The sequence below is a fragment of the Corapipo altera genome, unplaced genomic scaffold (assembly GCF_003945725.1).
Source record: "Corapipo altera isolate COAL_440 unplaced genomic scaffold, ASM394572v1 23, whole genome shotgun sequence".
In the NCBI taxonomy this organism is placed as follows: domain Eukaryota; kingdom Metazoa; phylum Chordata; class Aves; order Passeriformes; family Pipridae; genus Corapipo; species Corapipo altera.
The window spans coordinates 19,194,224-19,219,518 of record NW_020884878.1 but is presented as its reverse complement, the minus strand read 5'-3'; the positions used below and the strand labels follow the sequence as shown (position 1 = coordinate 19,219,518).

General features: G+C 40.6%; 1 protein-coding gene across 2 annotated transcripts in view; it reads left to right on the top strand.

Annotated features, from left to right (window-relative positions):
* LIN52 (lin-52 DREAM MuvB core complex component) overlaps window positions 1-24,638 on the top strand; it is a 56,401-nt gene extending 31,763 nt beyond the window's left edge. Inside the window, exon 6 of one of the 2 annotated variants that reach the window (XM_027637909.1) lies at window positions 24,316-24,638. In XM_027637909.1, the coding sequence (XP_027493710.1) occupies window positions 24,316-24,506 (191 nt within the window). In that variant the 3' untranslated portion in view covers window positions 24,507-24,638. Of the gene's footprint in view, window positions 1-6,304; window positions 8,444-24,315 lie in introns of those variants that run through there. The other variant, XM_027637910.1, reaches the window with a different exon arrangement.
* The last annotated feature ends 657 nt before the right edge of the window (window positions 24,639-25,295 follow it).

Here is a 25,295-nt window from a genome sequence, read left to right as displayed (position 1 = left end):
TGATACTACAGAGATATTTTTGCTAAGCAGTGGTTACACAGAGCCAAGGCCTTTTCTGCTTTCCATACTGCCACACTGGCAAGGAAGTTGGGTGTGCATGGGAAGCTGGGAGAAGATACAGCTGGGAGAGGCGACCCAAACTGAGCAAAGGGATATTCCATACCATATGACATCATGCTCAGTATATAAAGTAGGGGGAAGAAGGAGGAGGAGGGGGATGTTCAGAGTGATGGTGTTTGTCTTCCCAAGTACGTATTATGCATGATGGGGCCTTGCTCTCCTGGAGATGGCTGAACTCCTGCCTGCCCATGGGAAGCAGTGAATCAATTCCTTGTTTTGGTTCGCTTGTGTGTGCAGCTTTTACTTTCCCTGTTATACTGCCTTTATCTCAACCCATGAGTTTTCTAGTTTTTACCATGCTGATTGTCTCCCGGATTCTGCTGGTGGGGGAGTGAGCAAGTGCCTATGTGGGACTTGGCTGCTGGCTGGGGTTAAACCACAAAATTCCGTACATCTCTCCTTACTGAGGCTGTGACCCCATCTGTAAGGTGGGAATTAAATAATTTTATGTCTCAAGAATATTGTGAGTCTTGATAAACTTTGTGAGTGCTTTGATATTGATTACTGAAAGATGCCATGGTAATGCAGGCTTGTTCCACCTGGAGGTTTATGCTGATTCTGTTGTCTTACCTGAAGAATGTGTTTCAGGAGTTCCAGGTGATTGCCATGGTCTTCAGTGCCAGTGTAACAGTTCCCGAAGCACGGCTCGGAGTGTCTGTATGTGCCAGTTCTGCCTTCAGTGAAGGCAACTGACTTTGCTTTGCTCTCTTCTGAGATGGCAGTCCAGCTCTTTATGAAATTGGGCTTGGGGTAGCATTCACTGCTAAGTATTTGTCAAAGGCCCACAGTCTTCAAGTAGCAGCTCATTTTATGTTTACATTAGGAAGTACACAGCAGAGTAATTGGAGCTCTTTCTGTGAAGAAAGAGGATTGAGCTGGTGCCAGCAGGCATCCAGGTGGTAATAGGATTTTGGAAGTCTGGTTTGAGACAGAAAGTGGTCCATACAGATCTGTCTCTCTCATAGAAGCTCAACCTCTTTTTTCTTTGAGGACTGTTCAGTAATAATGCCAATCTTAAATAATTTTACTGATTTTAAATTACGTTTTTGCCTTCAACCCTTCCCTCTAACTTATTTTTTTTATTTTCCTTCTAAATACAATGTAAGTTGAGTCCAACTTAAAGATGTGACTTTGTGATTGGCTTTCACAAGTTCAGTCAAGCAAAACTCCCACAGTCACTCAGATGCAGATTCCTCTAGGCCTTTTTTATGCTCTGCCAACTAAGAAGAAGAATGATTGTGTCTTCTTATCCTAACACTGTATCTCAGCATGTAAGAAATCATTTTTGATGCAACAGATTCTTGTGACAGAAGGTTAAAAACCAGAGGAGTGTTCTGCTGTCTCTCTGCAATTCATGTTCTGAAGTGGTAATTTCCGTGGACAGTTCTTCAGAAATCAACCCTTTTAGTTTTGTTTCCTGTGTAGGCCTAAAATACAGCAGTAGTTTGCGAGTTCATGATTCGTACATTAAGAGGAATCCTTCCATGTTGAAAAACAAGTTCTTTAGTAACCATGAATACAGCTGAATGGGAGGAATAACCAATAAGCCAACAAAGTATGACAGTGCTTAAAGTAACCTTTTTGTTTTGAATGTAGCATTCAAAATGTCATATTACAGGACATTTTAGAGCTAAAAACATTAATTGTATTTCTGGGTTTTTTTAGTAGCAAGACCTTTAGATTTCAACAAGGCTATATTTTCATCTTAGAGGAGGATCACAGTCAAATTTGTCCCATAAGCTACATCTGGGAGAGAGGCAGAGAAGTGCTTCTTTAGCAAGTGACTTCATTTTAAAGTATCTGTAATTTGAAGATGCTTGCAGGCTTTGTTTTGAGATTTTTAAATAAGCCCAGAAGTAGTAAGCAGTGAAGGTATAATGTTCATGATGAATAACTTTTAGCACAACCAAGTGTGTTGTGCTGCTGCATTTAAGTGTATATTATGTTTAAAAAGTCTGTACATATGTGTGTTGCTTAGGGATTCTCCTGGATGAAAGTTGCTTATGTAAGTGTAAATCACTGTTTTCCTTGCTGATTTTACAGCAGTAAATCCTTCCATTATTTCCTGGCTATCCAGACCTTATGATACAGTATGTCCTGTTCTGTCATATGTGTGAGAAGGCTTTTTATGGGGAGCAATCAGGCTGGACCCCAGTCTCCAGTGCAGTGTTTTTTTCTAATTAAATTGTCACTGGAAGGAATATCCGGAACAGCAGTTTTCATTTTCAGTTGAGGAAAAAACATTATGAGTCTTTGTCATTTGATTAAAAGTTACTTAACCTTTAAATTGCTACAGATGTAAAGATAGCTCTGAGTTTCCAATGTAATCGCCTCCAAGTTAAAATCAGGAAAATCTTTGTGTAATGAAACCCATATGTCATAGTGAAAGGATGCAAAGCATTGGCAGAGTGGGCTGCTCTAGCAGGAGATTCTGCACCCAATCTTGTTAACCAGGACTGCTTTTGGTAATCCCTCATCTCCTCACTTGTAGGAAATCAATCTATACTACTGAATCTTTTCAACCAGCAACTACAAAATTTACTGCAGAGAGGCAGCCTGGGGACAACTGTAGTAAAAAGGAGCCCAAGGCAACAAGGCTAAATGTGGGATTGAGGGATTGAAGTTCTAAAGAGGAGATTATATTAAACCTTATTCTGCTCCCCTATCAAGCAGAAATGTCTCCTCCTTCTTTCAGCCCCAGCCTTTCCTACACCTGTTCTTGAGATCTGCTTGGCAGATCTTGCCAGGCAGCAAACTTAATTCCTACAGTACAGCATTTTCTATTAATTATAATAGCCTGATACCATTTTTTTTCAATATGTTTATCTGAAAGAGTATATTCAAGCACTACTTCCATTGTAACCAGTGCTGATAATATCTTAAAGTGTTTTTTTTTCTGTGGAGTTCAGTGTTTTCCTTCTCCCTAGTAGGTGCGATTGTTTGTATCCAAGCTATTGTGATCTATTTATTGTTGATTTTTCTATTGTAGTAGATACACAGTGTAGGCAAGGTTGTAAATCATGACTTGTCATGCAGATTCATGTTTCTGTTTCATGCTGCGCAGCCTCTGTACTGTGTGTTTGCTGGTGCAATGGAAACCTGTGCTCAAGCCCTCTCTTCCCTTGAAGTCTGGTTTAAACAATCGTTGTAAAGAAAAAATCTCAGAGGTTTTCACTACAGTTTTGTCCAACCTTTTAATTAAAAAAATCCACCTCTGTCTACTATTCAACTGGCTTCTGCTGGTCCCTTGGGTAGTTGCTTAAAACTGGTTTTACCATCTCTCTTAGCCTGCAATCGTATTTGGAATGTGGATGATGGTTTCTTCATTCACAAGCTCTTCCCTCACTCTAGCAAACTCCGTAAGACCCCACTGGAAATTATATTTTTTATTCCCATTATTAAGAATTCATTTATCAGAAGCAATATTGAGCAGAAAAGTCAGTTTAATATTAGAGGCTTTTACTGTGCAAAATTCAAGCTCAAATCATACTCCACTGCAGCCTAAAGAGAAACAAAGGAGAAGGAATAGCCAAGATGTTTCAACGTAGTACCATGTAATAAAAATTTGGCCTGTGTTTACCAGGAATACATTGAACTATGATTCTTGGGCAGATAAAGGAAACAGCTGAAGCAGGGAAAAGGAGATTGTTAATGTTTGTGAAAACTTGCCCTTAGTTTGGCTGTGATTTTTTTGTCATATGAGGATGTTATCTCCTGGCCATTTTCATACATATACAAAGATGTAAGGTCCTTTTTCTTTTTCAGTTTGACATCATATCTTTAAAAATAAAGCCCCGGTGCAAGCCTGAGTCTGAGGAGATGAGGAATACAGAATAGCAGAAGGCTGTCTCCTGCTCCTAATGGGATTTTGTAGCAGCATGTGCGAGTTTGTTTCAGAAGTCAGAAATGAACAGATGTTGGTATAAATTACCTCTGTGTCTGATGTCTTGCAAATTAAAAGCGCGGTTGGCATCACTAAACAATTTCACCAGGTTGGGGGGGGAGCGGGCGGTGATTATTGTAGCAGGTCGGTAAGAATCTTTAAGCTGCAGCAGAACAGGATAGCAAGGATAAAGGAATGAAGAATAAAATGAGAGGTCTGTGAATTAATCAGAAATGTTAACATCTCCGATGACAAGTGAACAGGCGGGCACGTGCTCTGGAGCAACCTCCAACCCACAGTAATTTCCCTCAGCGCACAGAAGGAGTCTATGCTCTCTGCCTGATTTATAGGGTGCAGCCCTCTTTGGGGGAACAGAATTGTCATGCATTCGTATATCTCCTCTATGGGACTTGCACTCTGGAAAACTTTCCACTCTGTCGACTACAGTTCGGCTTTGTGCTTTCTCCGCTAAGAGTGTTTTGAAACCATTCACTGTTGATAGTGCAAGGCAGGAAGGTGTCAGAGAACTGGTACTGAGAATTTTTTTCCAAGCTGAAATTTTAAAAATCTTGCAGTTCTACTTAGTCACGTTCTTTTTGCATAACAACTTAGTTCCTGACAAAATAACAATTCACTCCGCTCATCTGTAGCACCTTCTACCCCTGTGTCAGCACTTAAACAAGTTATCTTACAAGTGGGGAGGGCAGAGGTACAGATGAGGACTTTTGTGGTAGTTCATGCTGCGAATCAAAAGCAGTGTTGGGAGTGGATCCCAGGTGATATAACTCACAGCTAAGACATGAACCAAGTGAATAGTGCAGTGACCTGCTAGAATCTGCAGCCAGTCTGAAGCATGTTCCATTTAGGCCAGTGGACTTTGCAGCCTGTGAGTATCAGTGTATAACAGACAGGTTACATACTTTTACATACATACATACCATTATTTGTTTTACAGGGATTTTTTTGATGACAAAACCTTGGGATAAAATTTTGGGTAGACAAATTAGAATGTAATAATTTAAAGAGAAGGCTTTAAGACACAATTTTTGACTTTTATGTAAAGAATGACAAAATATTTTTATGTTAGACTGCACATTGAGTATTTTAAGCTGGACATTTTTATTATATTTTAGTTCTGTTTTGACAGATAATCAAAAATGTCAAAAGAAAACCCAACATCAGCAACAAACCCACCTCCAGATTTTATGCTAATTGTAATTTCTGTTGTTCCTCTCAGTAGAGAAGTCAGGAATTGAATGGATAAATCAGAAAATGAATTCCCATCTCCTTCCAGACCATCTTTAGGCTTAGTTTGGGGAACATTCATTCTTTTGTCATTCCTGTGAATAAAAACCTCCATGTTTTGGTGCCTGTCAGTCCAGCACAAAGCTTACACCTTTATTGAAAAGAAATGTAGAGGCACCAGTGGGAAGATTGTCTTTCTCCAAGACTCAGTTGCTAATGGTGTTGTCTTTGGTGCACTGTATTGTTATTGCAAGACAAGGATAGTATTAGGACTGCTCTGCCAGTTTGTGAGCTTATGAGTTCTCAAGTCAGAAATGTCTCATGCAGAAAAGTGGCTGTGTAAACCTTGCTGTAGTACAGATACCAGAGATTGATGGTACCAAGAGTGAAAGACATATAAACCTTGCCTTGCTGTATTAAACATCGAAGGACTGACAATGCAGAGTGAGAGAGAAGACCAAAGCTCTATAAACTTTACTTTATTACACTATCCACAGATGAACTGCATTGGAGGAATATAAACCCCATTATATTACAGCATCCAGGGACTGACACTGCTGAGAGAGAGAAAATGCTGTCTAATTTCTGTTGAAGATCATAGCATCCAGGGACCAATAATCCTGAAATGGAGAAAGAGAGAGTTCCATAATCTCTGACAGATTATAGCATCCAGGAACAATTGGAGATAGAGTGATGGAGATGTGGATTTCACCATTCAGAGATGGATAGTACAGAGAAAAGGAGGTGCTGCGAGAGCATAATGCAGTAGGAATAGAAAGCATAGATTGTATGTAATGAGACAGCCTGTGGGAATTATTGCCGAGTTTAGAAGATTCCAGGCCCTGCCTATGCATTTCTACAATATCAGGAAATCAAGTTGGAATGTAGTTTTATTTATTTTCCACTTAAATAAAATAAGCCTTAGTCACTTTTGGTACAAGCACAAACCTAACTGAATTTCTTATCCTATGGTTAAAATATGTAAATTATATAATTGTTTACATTTCTTGGCTTTTTAAAAAATATTTATTTGTTTTTCCTCCCTTGTGATTTCAGCTAGAGAAATGACTCGAGGGAAATTCCTGAACATCCTAGAGAAACCCAAAAAGTAGCTGCTGCATCTAGTGTTTGGACGAAAATACACCAACTAGGTCATTTTATGTACTGCGGATACAGATGAAGCTCAGAACTTCTAAGAAGAAAAAAGCTCTTGCCCTAGACCTTCAGAAGCAAACATCTATTTTTGCTTCCACAGCTCATCTCTTTATGGGGGAAAATGTACGGCATACACAGGTCACAAGGACTGCGGATGGTTGTGTTGGAATTTGGACTTATCTGACCATAGAATGTCCAACTTGACGTGCTGTGACCCACTTACCTGTTTTAATCAGCTGTTCAAAGTGAACAGCTAGTGTCTTTGTTCAGCTGCTCTCAGGGGCAGCCCCTGTTTGAAGTACACAGCAGATCTGACTCTGGCTGGTGTGCATCATGAGGCATTGACCCTTTTGTGTGTCTTTTGTATCAGATGCATTGATTTCCTGTGTGTGACTTCTGTGCTAAAGGGTTTGAGCATAGTTTGGGGTGTGGATTGACCAATACTGGTTCAGCAGGAGCATTTGCTTTTAGTGTAGAATCTGAGTGCAGTCTCTGCATTAGATTCCAGTTACTCACTGCCTTCAGAGAAGCATGTCTGGTACTCCAAGGCAGACCTTCGGTATGCCAGGAGCTTCATTTCCCGGCTAAACGGTTCTCTAGCGAAACTGAGACTGACAGACCACTGTAAGCGGTGTTACTGTGCCATGAAGGAAAATATTCTCACAGAAGCTTTGCCCAGTACACAAAGAAACAGCATTGTCAGTTCACTGCAATTCTCTGCTTCTTAAAGAGCTAGAAACTGGAAAAAGTTACAAAGTTGGAAGGTGCTAATATTTTCAGTTAGCACTCTGAGAAATGGCAACAGGATTTTTAGCCACATTGCAAGGATGGTCTGCCTATACAGACTCTTAGCATTTCTGAAAATAACATTTTGTGGTATCTTTAATTACTTATAGGCCAGCACCTCAAAATGTTCTTCTCCTACAAAACCAGAATTTTTAAGATAGAAATTTCTGTGACCTGGTCCCTTTCAGCACATTGTTTTGGGCTTTATTCATCTTACAGTTTAATGCCTTTTCCTTCTGTTCATGCACTTTTACGTGTTCACCCCTTAGGAGAGGTAAACAGCATGTTCAGACTTTGTTTTATTTAAGAGAATAATTTCTTTTGTTTCATCCTCTTTCCTTTTCCTAGAAAACAACATTTTAAGCATTAGTAAATATGTTCTTTTAGGGTACAATATAATGTGGAAACACTGGGTGAAGAGCAGGGTTTTTTCTCTATTTTGAAATGTTATTTTTATCATGCAGGCTTTTCAAAATTTGTCATTTCTCAGTACTCACATATGAGAAGAGAAATTACTTGGAAATAGTACATGTAATAGGCTGTCCTTAAAGCCCTGCATTTTTCTGGGTTTGCAGGGAGAGGAGACTCTTTTCAGGTGCATGTGCAATACAGAGAGGGACATTTTTTAAATCAAATAGACTTCTGTGAGTTTTTACTAAATTGCTGATGACCCTTTGGTTTGCTCTCTGTGGTCTTGGTTATTGCCATTCAGAACTGGGCTTGTTTTGGACAGCTCCTGTTAACTAAGTTTAAGTAGTTAGATCCCACATGCTGGAAAGACCTGCACAAATACTGAATATTTAGGAATGTCAGGAGTCTGATTTTAAAGTTAACAGAGTTATTCCTGTGCTTCACAATTTATGCAGGGCTGAGCTAAACAGAAACTCCTTCCCTTGAGAATATGAGAGTTAAGTCAAATGAATGAGAAGCTGAAAGTGGTAGTTCAGAAACAGAAAAAAACCTGATGGTTCAAACTGATGTTGATGTATCTTTAAGCATTGAATTATACATTTTGAATGCAAATTTAAATTTGTATACTATACATATAATATATTTAGGATGACATAATGAGATACTTCATCTGTATCACCAATATGAGTTTGTGCATTTTATAGAGGTTTGTTGGTCCAACACATTAATTGAGATCTGAATATATGGAAGCCTGTTATGGAAGTATATGTATATTTTCTGATATGTGCTGTAAGGAATTTCAGACTTTAGGCAGTTTTTAGTAACATACATGTGTTCTTAAAAGATAAAAAGAAAGAAAAATCTCCTTTTACCATATGCAGTACTTATCTTCTACAGGGCAGCCATTAACATATGCTTTAGAATTGTGATATTTCTTGGGTTTGTACTTGTCATCTGTAGAGAGGAGTCAGTGATTTTTTTTTTTTATTGACAATATTTATATATATATATTTTTGTGTGTTAGCCAGAGAATTTTTTTCTGTCTGGTATTGCTTTGTGGTTTGATAATACACAAATGCAAAGCTCAGAAGATCGTCTGGGTTTCCAAAATAGCCCTCTGAGATGCAAAAGCTTTTGCTTGGCCACCTAGGCAATACTCTTCCTCAGGCTCTTCTTCACTCATCTGTGTGCCACCACCTCAGGGTCTGGCCTGTGGATGTTCCATTCCCATCAATAAATAAATATTTGTCAGTGTCCAAATGGTACTAAGGGTTTTCATACCCTTTTGAACCCTATTTTTTCCTTGAATGATATCCTTCCTGATATCCGTGCAGTTATATATCTATACAAGGAAATCTGAGTGACTTCTTGTTACTGGTAACCTTCTGTATTTTGAAACAAAAATTAAATTTTGATAAATGATGGGAATGAAGAGTGTAAAAAAAAAAAATCAAGATTTGGTCATATTAATTAAGCTAATGCACTGCTTTATGAGGTGTTTTCATGTATTGGTATGTTAAATGCTACTCTGAGTTTCATGGAAGTAAACTCAGTAAGTATTTGGTTCCTTTTAAATGCCAGTGTTATTATATATTCAGTTATAAAGGCTATTCACTTCAGTCCTGGACTATCAAATGATTTGCTGTCTAATCCAACTGAGAAAAAATTGTTGTTTGTTATGTTAATCATTATTAAAATAAAAGTCTATGTGCACTGGCAATTGAAAAACACAATACTCCATTTAAGTCACTGGTTTGCCGTTATGAAATTAACCATTTTGTAACAGTCCTAGAACCCACAGTTCTCGACATTGTTTCATATTTATCTCAAGAAGTCACCTAGAAATGACAGATTAGTGAAAACTGATTAATCCAGCTTGGAGGTAATGTTTGAACCTTATTCTGGTTTGTTTTACTGATTTTTATGTTATGTAAAAATTTAAGGTGCTATTACAAGTCAAATCACAAGCCTGTCTTATCTGTAATCTTCTCTTTGCTTATAAACAGTTGTAGAAGGATAGGGAAGGATATAAACAAAGGGCTTACACAGTGATTTTGCTTTAGGGTAACTTACACAGCATCCAGCAATCTGTTTTAGTTGAATCTGGTCCACAGTAGATCCTTCCCTCCATAAATTTGTCTTAGTCCTAATTTGTCTGTAGTTCTGGCCTCAAAAGTGCCCCTGGATGATGAGTTCCATCATTAAGTTTTACAAAGAAAAGTTAAAAATGAAAAAAAACGGAGGAAAGTAATTGCTTGTTTTAAACCTGCTTACCTGATAATTAATTCCATTTCGAATCTTTGATTTCTTTTATTGTCACACACAGATGTTTGGATTTTTTCTTCTTTGCTATCTATGCACTACTCATGATTTTTCAGGTTCTGTTATGTTTTTGGTTCCATGGTTATGTTCACCTTTCCTGTGTTCACAATGTTCAATTGTCTGTCTTCTATTACAGCCTGAGCTGGCATAATCAAAATTGCATTGTATTCAGAGTGCAAGCATACTGTGGAAGCATGTAAGTCCTAATTACAGCTTGTATTTTGTTACTCTGCTGTTTTCTCCCACATCATCATGGGCTAAATCCTGTTTTGAGTATCTCGAAGAACAGGATCATCAGTTAGATTTGCAGTCTGAGTATGCAGCTAAACTTGTCCACTTCTTCACCCACAGTAACTCGTGCTGGGCAAACAACACTTTTTCCAAATCACGATGACAGTGATGCCAGCAACTCCATGCTGATGAATTGATACCTGGCAATTCCATCATCAGCCTATGCAGTATGTAAAAAAGGTAAATTACATCTTTGTCAAGTGGTCTGAAATCCTGGACTCCTGGGCTCCCTCAAGTTCTGTAACATTTCATAAATATTTCTGTAATACTTCTAAACTAATACAAATTTTTAGATATACACAATCAAAAGAAAAAGACAACTTGCAAATTACTATTGCAGAAAATCCACATTGATACATATACTCTCCTAGAGCCAGCAGTCATTCTAAACACCAGAGATACAATCTTAACAGAGGCATTTCAAGCATCCTCACCTTTACTCATCCACACTCTCCTAAGGAAGAACCTCAAGCAACAAGGGTACTTGTAATGGGGAAATCTGTCACATCTTTGAACTATCTGAACATGGCAAGCAAACTTAATATAGCATGAAAATAATCCTCACTTCTTTAGTGTTGTACCCCCATCTTTGTATGCCACTGACACTCTTTAAGAAGTTATCCAAGTCTTTTGTAGAAGTTATCTCTGTAGAATTCCGTAGAATGGTCATCTCGGTATCTTCAGCCCAGAGAATTATAGCTGGACAGAAACTTCCCGTGGACCAACAAACTCCGAGCTGAATGAAAATGATTAGAAGAATAAATGCAAATGTTGTAAACACATTTCTGTAATCACTATAGCAAAAACTTCCCACCACAGAAATACCAAACCCCATGTTTTCTATGTGCATGTCCCAGTATATACATCAGCCAGAGTGCCAGATATATCCAAAAGATATTGTATGTGTGATGCCAAATATGCATTGCCTTGATAAGAGATGGACCTTGATATTTTAGAAGGCAAGACAAGAGAAAAAAAAATTAAAAAGAGAGAAAAAGAAGATCAAGGAAAAGGAATTGAAGAAGACCGAACCCTTTTGCTTTTATGTAATACTGGTATTCTTGGAATCAAAGGTATTCTGGAGACATGTTAACTCTGCAAGTCAATCCTTACATCAATGCTTTGAGTGTCTTTCAAGAGGATGTGAAATGCAAAATCCTGAAGTCAATCATTGTGGCCAGTCATAAAATTCACATAAAGACAGTTAAAAGGTTAAGTGGCCAGAGAAGTATGGACTGATCCAGTTTCTATAGAATGTAATCCACATTCCTCATAGAGAATGTGCAACAATGCTGGTTTTATTAAGGTTGTGCTAGATTTTCAGCATGGCAGGATCTCTTCACATTTTGACTTCATCATCCACTGAAACTGACGATTTTTAGACTTGACCTTTTCTGTGGTGTCCCTTTGAGGGGATGACTGACTCCAGGCAGCTGATGGTTGTACAGAATAGGCGTTTTCTTGTTGGGTTTGTATGGTTGACCTCTGGCCTGCCTGCTGATTCCTATAATACAGATCAGTGACCAGTGAAGCCAGAACGCTCCCTGCCTGTCTCTGTTATAGACACCTCAGTAAGGAACAGAAAAAAGGAAGAGGACTGAGCTTGAAAGCCCTTACTTAATTGCTAGTAGAAAAAGTGGGTAATAAGAATGACCTTGCACCTTATTTATTGACCAGATCTCTGGGAGGACAAAGTACTTGACTTGGTTCTGTATCACTTGAAAGGCTGGCTCTGTGGTCCATAGCTGATGAGTAGGCGTAATAATATAGGGTAATTAAATTTTGTGCTTGCAGGCACTTAGATGCCAGGGAGGATTTCCCTTCCAAAAATACCACATACATCTAACCACTTTCTTCATAATCACAGAATTCTAAAGCTAATCCTGAAGTTTCAGAAATTTGCTATTTGTTGTCTTCCACTTACTACAATAGCCCAAAATGCAGCAAGTTCTGTATGAAAAGGCAGGAAGAGAGCTCATCAGCTGCATGAGAATGAGGGACAAGAGACCATCAGAGCAATCCAAGTGGACACAGATGCTCAGGCTGCCTGGTTCTGTGGCCTTCAGTTTGTTTTCCTCCCTCTGTATTAAAGTAACTTATTAGTTATGGCTAGTTTTACTTTCTTTTATATATATATATATACACGCACATATACATATATAATCCCAAATTGCCTTTCAGGGAAAGCACTGGCATCTGTCTTCCTGTTGTACTCTGCACGGATCAGCTTGTCACTCTGTCTTGGGTTTCTCCCTCTGTTTAGCACACTGAAGCCAAACAGCATGTGTAAAAACAGCGGACAAATCGCTTCTCTAGGGGCTCCTTGTAGGAGGAATCAGGGTGAGCTCTGATTTGCAGGAGGGATCAGTTTGTAATCAGATGCACGGGAGGCAAAGGGATCTGCAGGCCATGGCTATTCTTAACAGGATTAGCTGTGATATTTTGCTCAATATGAACTTGTAATCAAAAATTAGGGCAAATGTTTTGCTGAAAAGTGTTTGATTGATGATGGTTTCTCAAGGAAGTGTCAGATTGAAAGTCAGAGGGAGTATGTCTTCCTTTGCCTTGTTTTGATAAGGGAGCTTGAGCTGGCGTCTCCTACCTCCCTCACAACTCATGTTTTCAATCCTTTTGTTGGCATCTTTAAAAACCTGCCCTGTGAGACCCAGCACGTGTTCCCTTCCACGAGAACTGACAGGGTCTTGTTTACACGTGCTCATTCCCAGCCTGAACTCTGACGTATTCCCTCACTGGAGAAAAGTGTATGTCAGGTGCTGCATTTCTCTAAGGGGAGTCCCCAGGAAGCTTTAGTAGAGACCTAAGTCAAATCTGTGCAGTCAGATGTTTGGTGTTGATGGTGTGTTTCTGCATGGAAGCGTGAGTACCTGTGACCACCACTGGAGATGACAGAGGAGAAGGCAGGCCAAAGAGCTGAACTTGGGTTTCCACCACGCAGGGAGACAGTGGAGATGGAGTAAGGATGGAGAAGTTCCATGTCTCCAGCACCTTGTGGCTGCTGCCCAGCCACCAGCCCTGTGCCACGTAGCTGGGCCCCAGCGCCTGGACTGCTTTTCTGGCTGTTTCTCCCCGTCCCCCTTCTCCTGCCGGTGCCCAAGAGGCGGCTCCCTGTCCGTCTGTAGCGCAGGGAGCGCTGGCTGCCGCTTGTTAGAAGAATTCCCCCAAGTCAGACCTATGGTACGAGCCGTGTGAAGCGGAAGACAATTAGGGGCTTATTAGTGTCCTGGGGAGACGTGTAACTTGTGTTGCTGGGACTTACCAAAACAGCGAGAGTCTTACCGGCAAGCTCCAGCCGAGAAAAGACTGAGGGATTGTCTCACCTAATTATGGGGAATGGGCCTCTTTGTGTTTGTGATTCGGTACGGTTGTCCGATCGCTTTTCTCTGGCTGCTGGCTCAGGCCGAGCTGGAAGTGTGCTAATTAGAAGAGAAATGGACGTAGTGATCCTGTCAGCTCTCGTTACCGGCGTGGACAAAGCCGAATATTATTCTGAAGCAGTGTTTTGTGAGTGTCCCCCTTCCAGCTCTCATTAAGGGCAAGGTTGGTGGATGGGGAGGGGACTTGACCACATGGGTTGGCTAATGGAGCACAGTTACCGTTACTGTGCTAATTAACGGGCTCAGGAGGCAAATGTTTCTCCATCCAGCAGTCCCAGCAGCTGCACCTGGTGCTTCCAAAACCCAGCCATCTCACTGGGCAAGCAGGCAAATAAATGTGTGTACAAGCGGAAAGGGAGTTACCTGTGATGCATCCATGCCATCCAAAAGTACAGAAGAACCATTAAAATAGTCAACAGAGAGAGGGAAAGGGCATAGTGCTGCAGTAGCAGCAGATCGAGCTGCAGCAGTCCCTTCTCCCCAATTCCCCTTCATATAGAGGGCAGTGTGTCAGCTGCTCCCCCTGGAAAGTAGGTAGCAGAGAGACTCAAGGAATATATTTTCTGTGAGTTGTTGTGATCATCAGAGGTCCCAGTGTGGCCAGGAAGGGGAAAGCTGGAAAGATGAGAGGGGACATGGAGGCGAATCAGACTATGCCTCTCTATGCTGATGGGAGGTCTGAGATGGCAAGATGTATGTACGTATCAGGATGTTTCTTCTGCTCCAAAAGGCAGTTAGGCAACATTGAAATGATTCACATAGATTAAGGTAGGTGAAGAGGATGACTAAAGGAGCCATAGGAAATGCTAAAAGAACCCCCGTGCACTTATATGCCACTAGCCTAAAACTACTACAGTGAGAGTAGAGAGTGTGATGGCAGAAAGTGACCTACTACAGACAGAGTAGAGAGAGTCAGAAGACAAAACAGGAGCCAGAGCAGGTCTGTAGAGTCACAGTGGCTGAGATAGACCCAGCAGAAGGCAAGAACAGTGTGTACTGAGGGGGCTCAGTGGAAGTGAGTAGTTTTCTTAACCTTGTCACACAGACTTTCATTTTAATGCACAGGTGTTTTGTAAACAAACAGAGTAATTGCTAGTTGATGTTTCCAAAGTTATGCAATATATTAGCTATTAAGTCTGATTTGGATGTTGTGGTCATTCTAAAGGTCCTTAATTAATGTCTATGCATTAAACATAGTAAAACATAAAACTATGTCTTAAAGCTTTTAATTTGCTTTCTCTGTTTTAACAATGTACTCATTGCATGCACTTATGCAAACTTGGGAACTGTTTTCAGTCATATTTTGTCAAGGGTTAAAGTTACAAGAGGTTCCCTCTTTTGTTTCTTGGGTTATTTGTCCCCGGTGGTGAAGCTGTTCCAGCAAGAGGGTTAGCTGTGTCTTCCCAAGGCTCCAGCAGCAGTCTCCTGTCATCATGGATGGAGCTTGAACTTTGCTCTGTGCTTGTGCCTCCTTATTTTTCTGTTTCCCATAGCTGTGAACCCAGCAAGGATCCTTCCGCTGTGGCAGCACATACACTGTCCTTACCCTGCAGTCCTGCAGAGCTGTAAAAGCCTTTCCCTTTTAACTGGGGTTCATTTCCTACTGGCTGCTGTGATGGCTTGAATCTTAGGAGTCTTGACGCGGAGACTGATCTCCAAAGAGGGCTTGAGAAGTATCTTCCCTGCAAAGAGGTTTATTCTAGAAGGAGGAGATATGTAATCCTCTTACTAAAACACAGAGAGGAAAGGAGAAAATGTTTATTGCTCCTGCCTTATCCCAGTGAGCTGGCAGCTTTTATGCTGCCTCACGAAGAGAGAGAGGCACAGAGAAACATCTATGAACTCCACCTGACCTGAGGCTCTCCGGTGGATGCTCAGTGAAACTCATGTCTCCACTGCTTTCAAGTGTCTCAGCAGAACAGATCTGTAACCCTAGTGTCTGAAAAGGAAAAACTACTGCCTGTTATACCACATGGCCATTTACCTTGCCTTCCAGATGCTTCAGTTTTGGTCTTAGGAGGAATCCCAAATCAGTGACAGAAAACTAGAGACCATTATACTCATTTCAGTTTTTGTGCTCTGGAAGCTCAGGAGTCAAGTGACCTCCCTGAGTAAGGGTTGGTGACACTTGCCATGTCAAGCCTCCCTCAAGAGACTGGACATCACAGGCAGATGCCAGGAGAAAAGTCTGCAAGAAGACACATGACTGGTTTTGCCAATTTATCTCCATTTCTTTGCCTGAGGAAGTATTGGGGTCCTTGCTTGTTACACCTCTATTTTACTGGTCTGTCATCTTGCTGTATTGATAACATCGTGCCAAATTTCTGACTTCCACATATAGATAAGGATCAAGTGAGTTGGTTTTATGTCCTTGTGAGGAGGACATTCTGATGAAGAATATTCTTCACACAGATTAGCAGCACTCAAAAACATTGTGAAGATGGGTGAAAAATATGCAGATGGCGGGAAAGGGTGCAACGGCTCCTTTTGGCCTTCACTGAGGCCTCCCGGCATTCACGTAATGCTTGCTAATTGTACAGTGCCTGGCCTCTGGGCTGGAGGGGTGTTTGGAGGACATCTCTTTAGTAGTTTGATTTATCAAATGCACCACACTAGTCATTTAAGTCATGGTGACCTCAGCAAGCATCAGAGCTTTATTGTGCTGTCATTCACAGAAACACAAAATTAGGCGAAGGTCTCTGTCCTCAAGAGGTTATAAGCAGATGAAACAGTGAAAGAGTGGGAGGAGAAAAGGAGACATCAAGATGTAAAGAGACTTGTTAGAGGTTATCCATCACAGTTCAAACCCTATAACATCTTAGCCACAGTCAAGTGGCCCTTCCAGTGCTTGCCGTCTGCCTTGTTGTTTCATTAAATAGATGTGGTTTTAAAAGTAAATAAATAAATAAAAATGCAAATGCCTAAGCAACTGGCAGGCATTAGAAATTTAAATAATAATAAATTACAGTGCAATACCAGACATTTTAATATTTTTAAAGACCTGTGAAAAACTATTCTATGAATTTAATTTTTAAGTAACTTTTTGCAGTGTTAAAGATTTAATTTAATTTAATTAATTTAAAACAGAACATTAAAAATGAAGGTTTCTCATAGTGCTGTTAACTGCTACAGTGTGCACAGTGTACACATGCATTTAGGAGAGAACGATGAGTATTACAGAGATCCTAATAATAATTATAATATCTTCACTGATGTATAACACTATTTTGACCTTGTACACTCATGCAGAGAGGGTGTAAGTGCTACTTTCCAGATTTCATGTAACTCCATAGCTGCTCTAGTCCAAATGTTTGTCGACGGACCAGGGCAGGAAAAATGTAATTTTCCTAATTCTGCCACATGGAAAACCTTGCTCTTGCTCTGATGCTCTGGGGGTCTGATCCTGTGTTAACAGAGAACATTATTAAAATGATCACTGCACCTCTCTAGGGAGCTTAAAACTATTTGCTCTAGCAAAAGAGAGATGATTTCTCTCATTCACTTCAATAGTTTGAAAACGGAGGAACTTGCTACAGTAAATATTAGTGTAGCCCATTTGTGTAATGCATCTTGGGTAAGGTTTACAGGAGTTTCACTAGCAAGTATCAAAATATTATCAGCAAGTTTTTTTGGTGGGAGATGACTGTGAAAATGGAGTGATATGGAAGACTGAAAGAAAAATACAGGTAAGTGAGAAGAATTTAAAAGTAGGGTTCTTAGAGGACAGGAGACGAAGAGACAAAGCACAGTTTGGAAGACAACAAGGCCTGAGCAGGAGGCTGGGGCAAATGCAAAGGACCAAGGAGTCAGATGGTTACAAGTGCAATTTAAGGAGAAAAATTATGAAAGAAACACAAGGGGAGCAAATAGGAATAGGTAATGGGTTTCAGCAAGAAGGAGATCAGAGAAAAGCAGAAGTTTCATGAGTAGTGGAACTAGAAAGGGAAGCATGGTGTTCCTTGTGAATGTGTCTCTCAAGACCGCATTGTGTGGATTCTCTAGATGCCTTCCAGAGGCTCACACTTCATTAAGGGGAATCATTGAATTTCTTTTTTGGTCAGCCCACTAGCATAACAAAATGTACAGAAATGTATTACCTACACTCTGGAAGTTGTCTGAAACTGGCCTAGAGGTGCAAAAGTCATTGGGACACCCATGTACACCTGTGGATGGAGGCTGAGATTAGATGGTTAATAGCTGAAATTGCAAATGGACAGAGTGAGTGATAGAGAATGGGAAAACATTAGGAAAATGGGGATTTATGTCTGCTGTTAATGCATTTAATTTGCTTTACTGCCATTTCCTTTCCTGGTTTTACATTTTCTAAAAAATGAATGAGGATCTATTTAAAGCCCTCCTCCCAAATCAGACTAACTTCACTGTGAGTGTCTGCACTGGTTGTTTCTGGGGAGAAGAATCTCTTAACAGCAGTTTTGTCTCCAGCATGTGACAAAAGAGACTCCAGGAGCTCCCCTACCCACTATACCATCAAAACCTGCTTGGAACCTTACTGAAAGCATATGTGGGAGACAGATACTGCAAAAAGTCTTCTGGTCTTTCCATACTGGGGTGAATTGAAACTGTATTGGTCAAACTCTCCTGTTGTTTTTCTGCTGTCCTACACTGCAAATTCCCATCTAATTGGTTCCTGCTGCAGTGATTCTCATCTGGTGTTTTCTAGGGACTGCCTCCTGACTATACTGTAGTTTGGACAATACTTGTATTTTTGCTAGGATCCAGTTTTATTATCAGGTGGTCTATCCCACATGTCCTTCCATATTTCACTCTCTTAACAAACTTTCTTGATTTCCAGGCAGAAGGTGTCATGTTAAGAGGTGTTAAATAGGACAGAACTGTCTGCTGATCTCTGGGAGACCTCTCCCTCCAATACAATACCTTTTTATGCATCATTATCCTTTATTTGTGGGTCTCCAGCCAATTTTTCTTTCCATCTAGTGGTGTAGCCAAACCCATTTGCATTAATTTTGAGTAGGATTTATCAAATCTTTACTAAAATCCAAATGTATCAAATCCATCATGTTCCCTTCATCCACTAATTTTGTAATTCTATTTTTAAAAGCAATCAGTTTTCTCCATCACAATTTGTTATTTAGAAATCCCTACTGCTGATGCTTGTTTTCTGATCTCTAGGTGGTTAGTGATTTTTTTCCCCATTTTTAAAATTCTGTTATTTTACTGGCAATAGATATTCCTGAGAACTCTAAATTTCCTTTTTTTAATTTATTTTAATGATCAATAATACAATTCCTTTTCTCTAATTTCTAGGCAGCTTCCTAGTTTTTGTAACTTAACAAAATTATTGTCCATGACAAAAAAAAGTAACATTTGTCATTTTTCTTGTAGCAAGTGGGTAAAGTCTCTTTGTCACAAACCCCTGTCCTGAAAACTTGAGTGTACAGGCAGAGTGCTATATATTTGATGAGCCAAATGTAGTGTCAGTGCAACAAATGTGTGGATATCATTGACTTCTTAAGTGAATGCATTCAGGCTTTTTGCCTGGTAATATCCATTCTGGTCAATTGTTATTGCTTACAGAAGTATCAGGAGGGCATTTGTATTTTTTTTTATTATAATGTTCATAAAAGTCTTTAAGATGAAATCAAAATATCACCCAAATAAGCTACATACATATTTGTATACATATGTAAGCTAAAGTATTATTGAGGGAAGCTAACAAAAAGAACACTATCTTATCAGAGCAATAAATTAATTTAGTCTCAGCATTGGATTGAAGATCGGCCATCAAACTAATGCCAAAACAATCAACCTCTATAAATTCTGAGAAGCTGTCCTGCTAAATTGGTTATAAATCCCAGCTTGGAGCTATACCAAAGTAAACAGTCTGTGCTTTGAAGGGGTGAGTATCTGATGTCTTTTAATGTCTAGCGCCTACACAACTTCAAAATACCTTTATTTGGGAGAAGGTATGGATAGATGCTCTGAATCAGCTGTCCCCATACTTCTTTCCTCAGCCTCCCCCAGATCTGCAGGAGGTGCTGTCAGTGCATTAGTCAGAAGACGATGCACGGGCAAACCTTTTGCTACTTGTGCCTGACTTCTGCTGTTATATGGCAGATCACCCAATACTGCCATGCCAGTTCCACATTTACCAAAGTGCCCTCTTCATTGGACTCATGGTCCTTGCTTGGATGTACAGAGAGGTGGGTCCTAGGAAGGAGAAATTCGCTTGGTGTCTTATTCTTTTCAAGGTAACCAACTGCTCTCGGGGACTACAGGAGACTAATCCTCTCAGTGACTTATTGATCTAAAAAGAGAAAGGTTTCCTTCTCTTTGGTTCTCATGGTTCACACTGTCTTGCAGCATCTTCAAACAAAACAGGTATAAAGTCCCCCTTGGGACTCTTCAGTTTAACTCAAACTGGTTTGCAACAGATCAGCACTGCTGTGCATGAACATAAACAGTCTCGTGTAAGCTAAATGTTCAGAAGTATTCTTTATTTTCTACATCATGGAAACTGATGGCTTTTGATTCTTCTCTCACCTCAAAATGTTAAAATGCAGGACACATAAGAATAAGGTGGTTTGTTCTTATTTGGGTCAGTCTTGCAAAATTCCAGCATTTAATGGAAAATTTATTATATTTAATTTTAATTAAAATAATTAAATAATTAAAATAAATATATTTAATTTAATTCCTACAGAAATAATAGGAAAAATACTACACAAAGGTCATTCAACATTTATTCATCTGCAAAATAAAAATGCATTTGAGCTAATGATAAATTTCACAATTGCTATTTCTTCTGCTAACATAAAATGAGATAAATGTTCTTATTTTTCTTACAAACAAGATAATTCAAGTAACGCTCTTACTCCTGAGCAAGGCAATTGGTCAGGCAGCTTCTCTTCTGAAACCCAGATACTGATAGAGAATTGTTATTTAACAGTTCTACAAGGTGAAAGATATTCAAAATTATATAAAAGGTCTGTGCACCTATGTACACTCTTCTGCTAACTGGCTTCTCAGGCACATGAAGCTAAACATGTATCAGTAATTTGTGCATCATGTAATGCATTTGGGTTGAAACTGTAGAATTTTGATCCCAAGGTCTCATTTAAGCTTAAAATACAGGCTGTTTTTCTGGTGGTTGGGAGTTATGTCACTTACATAGGCAGCATCTGAAAAATACCTTTCTTTGAATGTCAGAACTGGAAAGTTGACCTGCTTAGTGTAACCATGGGATAAGGATATTTGTGGCAGTTCTTCAAGCTGTTTAGCAGGATCTTGACCTAAAATTCAGCCTTCTAATTGATTTGGGAGAATTGTCATCTAGCCTCTGCAGGGCAGGTGCCAATATACAGATGTAAAAACATGGGCAGTAGTTATGACATGGATTTTAAAGCAACGTTTCATCAAGCTGCTGTTGTTGGCATCATAATGCCTTGAGCTCCTTCACACAGACTGTGTATGTGGAACAAAATTACTTCTGGAGCCAGACTGAATAGAAAGAGCTTATTTTTGGTGGCCACTCACTCTTTATGTTGAAGAAGAAATTCTTAGGTAAGAAAAAGAGCTGGAAGTATTTCAGAAAACTCAGACCTAAGAAGCTCTCCCTCTGGCCATTCATACTCCTTGAGCTCAGAGCAGTCCTCTTGGCCTGTTGTATTCTCTCATGCTGCAGTGGTACCCAAATTAAATGGAGACATTGGAGAAGGAGCAGGTCAATCTTTTAAAAGTCACTGATCACAGATAGTGTTGTGGACAGGTTCAGACACAGCTTCAGCTGCAAATAAGGTAGGCATTATGGCTGGACACATGGTGCGGGGATGTTAGTGCTGAACAATGGCTTGTATCTGCCAAAGTGGAGAAGAACAGATGAAGACTCAAGAAAATCTTAGTGGTTTAGATCTAACACTTTTCCTCTTGAAATGGCTTGCACTCTGTCCAAAGAGGAAAGCAATGGAAAGGGTATCGCAGAAGCAACAAGCCATGTCGTCAGTCCACATCTAAACAGTTCTCATCCACAAATAACAAATGACTGCTTCACATGATGGCCAATGCAGCAGTTTAAACTGGCACAGGCATCAGCAACTGCATGCTTGCCACTGCTTAGGTAATGGTCAGAAGTGGGAATATCTTACCCTCTTCCTTGAAATCATGAAACTTTCTTAAACACTGCAACCTGCTAGAAGTCCAAATTGCTTTCCAAAAATGGTAGAGTTGTGTCCCTCAGACAAATGATTTGCTGACACCTCCACCTCTTTTTTTGGATTCCCAAGAGCCAGAGGATTCCAAAGCCAAAAATTCTGTGATAAAAAGCAAATTAAATTCAAACAGGTTACCCTGTCATTGATGACAGCAATAATTTCCATCCTGCTAACATATTTAGAAAGCTTGTGTGTAGTTTGCGTAGGGATTACTTGCAGTTCTACTACTGTAAAACAGAATACTGGTATTACACACTTCTCTTTGAGTACTGGTATCTTTTCCAATTTTTTTCCTCTGCAGCATCCACAGACAGTACAAGAAGGAGTTGGCCTAAATTTAATGAAATTCTGGATGTTCCAGAGACCTGTATTCAAATACCAATAGCTTGTCATGAACATATACCAATAACCAATCTCCCTTGGCTGAAGTGACATCAGCCTAAATCAAAATATACTGTTACAGAGTGGGTTTCTCTGAGGAAGCACCTCTCAAGTAAATGATCCTGTGCTATCCTGATCCACAGATCAGTATGACAGTCCTACGGAGGCTACTTACCACTTCCTCAGGGATCATAGCTGTTGCTGCCTACCCAGAGCTTTACAACTGTGTAAAATTTCCTGTTGCTAGAACTAACCCCCTAAGCCCAGACTCAGCAATTTCATTAGAAACAGAAGAAGCTCTTGACTCAGGTACCATACAATCATGAAGGCTGAAAAAGACCTCGAGTCCAACCGTTAACACTGCCAGGTCTACCACCATTCCCTAAGCACCACATCTACATGCTTTTGGAACACTTCCAGGAATGGTGAGTGGGGCTTCTGGCTTCCAGAGATTTCTTGGGAATTCAGGCAAATATTCGGTGTCAAAAAGGGAGTTTTCCTAAAACTTAGGCTTTGGAAGAGTCATGGTCTCCATGAAACATTCCTTCTGAAAGGCACTCAGTGTCACAGTGTGGCATTTGGTGGGTGAGGCTTCCTATAGCAAGAGAGAACTCTAAGGTTTAGTGAGTTAAAAGACACAGGATGCACTTTTGCTATCTAAATGTGGGTAACCGCTAAATATACTTTGGTCCAAGTGCTCCATGTATAAGCTGATGATAACATTAGGTGAGTTCACTGAGAATGTATATAGTTAAATGTATCCCTGTTTATGAGATTCTCAGGCACTATTGATGAATGTGTCAACACAGGAAAGAGGAAGAAATTCACAACTAGGTAGCCCAGCGCTATACCTAATGCTTAATACCATCGTACCAATGTACAGTCTTTGTATTTGCACTAGAAAGCAACAGCCTTGCAATAGTCAAGATGAGAAATGGCCAAGGTTTAGCCAATTTCAACAATGGATTTAGAGAGAAAAAACGGAAACTACCTGTCTGGGCTCCTCCAAATAACTCCTCTCCCAGGTTCTAAATGATAAATGCCACTATAAAAATTGTTGGGGTGTTCTCCTCTCAAATGCAACTTAAATTATGGACACCTTCTCCTGAAAGAAACAGACATAGGAGAGGTTCTGAGCAAATGAGCAAAATTTATTTGTCACAGGGGTCCATTTGGCCTCTGTACAATGAATCATCACCCAGTCTGGGTGTGTTTAGGGTAGAAAGAAGGAACAACAAATGGGAGAAGGGTATTAAATAATGATTGGGATTGAGACCAGTCAGCTTTACCCAACTCCATGAAATGTAAATGAGAGCTTAAAAAATGAAACCCCAGTACATTTCAAAGGGATAAAGGGCAGTGTATGAGTTAGCTGTGGAATGCAATAGCAGGATATAAAAGCAAGTTGTTTAGTCAGGTTACTAAAAGCCACTATCAGCAATATGCAGATGAGACACCTGTATTTTTCATCCTTTTTAATCACAGCAAGAACGTGAGGATGTCACAGCACTTTCAGAGGAGTCAGAGGCAGGAGTAAGGCCAAAATAAGGCAGTTAGAGATGATGCCAGTGGGTGAAGGGAAGTGTTTGAGAAGGCTCCAGTTGTGATGCAGCTTTCTCTGGCTGAAGAGCCCCAGTGGTCAGGTCAAACTGTGATTTATGATGATTTTTTGGATTCTTCACTGTACTTCCATATGTGCACAGAGGAGGAGTTTTCTGGAATTTTGCCAGAAGATCCCATTCCTTCGATTTCAGTGCCTGTAGCAGTGCAAAGTACCTTGGTATGAAGCCTGTGGCTGCTCAGACAGTCCGGCTATTACTGTGTCACTGTGTCCCACAGTCATTCTGCTCACCAGTATGGCTTACTTCTCATTCCTCCTCTCTGCCACTTCCTGTACTGGCTTACCACTGAATCCTGATCCAAGCTTAATAATTAGTCATTATATCCCATGATGTACCATGTCTAGGGCATGACTTTCAGAAGATGAGATGGAGTCCAAATGTGGTGAACACTCCCTCAGCAACAAGAAGCCATCACAAACCTTTGTGACCTTTCAAATACATTTCTGCAGCCACATCTTGTCTGACATAATTAGACAGTAACCTTTTAAAAAGGCATCCTCTGCCCCTCTCCTCAGCATTGCCAGGAACATCCCAGACCTGTGAGCTGCCTTTCCACAGGAAGAGAGGACACAAGGTGAGACCTCTGGCAGGTGTCAGTCATCTTCAGGTAACCTGCCTTGTGCTTGAGGAAAATGGTGAAGATGGTTTTACGGTCAAGGTCCTGGGTTTGGGGCTCAAAAAGCCAGATCTATCTCTTAAATTTTGAATGTGACCTTTGTTATGTCATTTAGCCTGTCTCTGTGCAGGGATCCCACCAGTTCCAGAAAGGTGAGATCAGGATACATTTGTAAATCCAGAGGACATGCCCAAATTCTCCACTGAGGGAGGTTGATAGGATATTAGGGAAACAGCTCTCTTGCTGTCCTATTATTTGCATGCAGTAAAAAACAACTGAGAAGAGTCTTAATAAAGAAAAGATTCCCTGTTTTCAATCAGTAGTTTTATTGTCTAATGTAAATATGAAATGACTAACAATGCCTTGCAGTGACCTGCTGTACAATAAGCTTGGGTGCTTGCAGCATGCCTGCAGCTGCTGTGGGCTCCTGTTGCGGTGATGGACCTGTAGCATCCTTCCACCCTCATGCTGGGGCCCTGGGCATGGTGGGGGACTGCTGGCCAAGCCTTCAGGGAGCTGCAAGCCTTGGGAGCCATCACTCCATCCACATCCCTCTCCCCTCCTACCTGCATGCTTGGCTGTTTGCTCTCCAAGCCCCCCCCCCCCCATCACCGACCTCCAAAACCCCTCTCCCGCTGGAGCCTACTTTATCACCACGGGGAGCCTCCTGCCCTGCAGCATTCCTCATGCTACATCCCCTCTGGGGGCGTTTGTCCTGCCTAGGTCCTGCACCCACGGCCCCAAGCATCCCATCTCCCACAGGCTGGCCTCGCTTGTTCCCATCCTGGGCCGCCCAGGTGAGTGGGCGGCAAGCGGTCACCGGAGGGGGGCTGCACATCACCTGACCCCCTCCAGCTGATTCCCTCAGACAGGACGTCA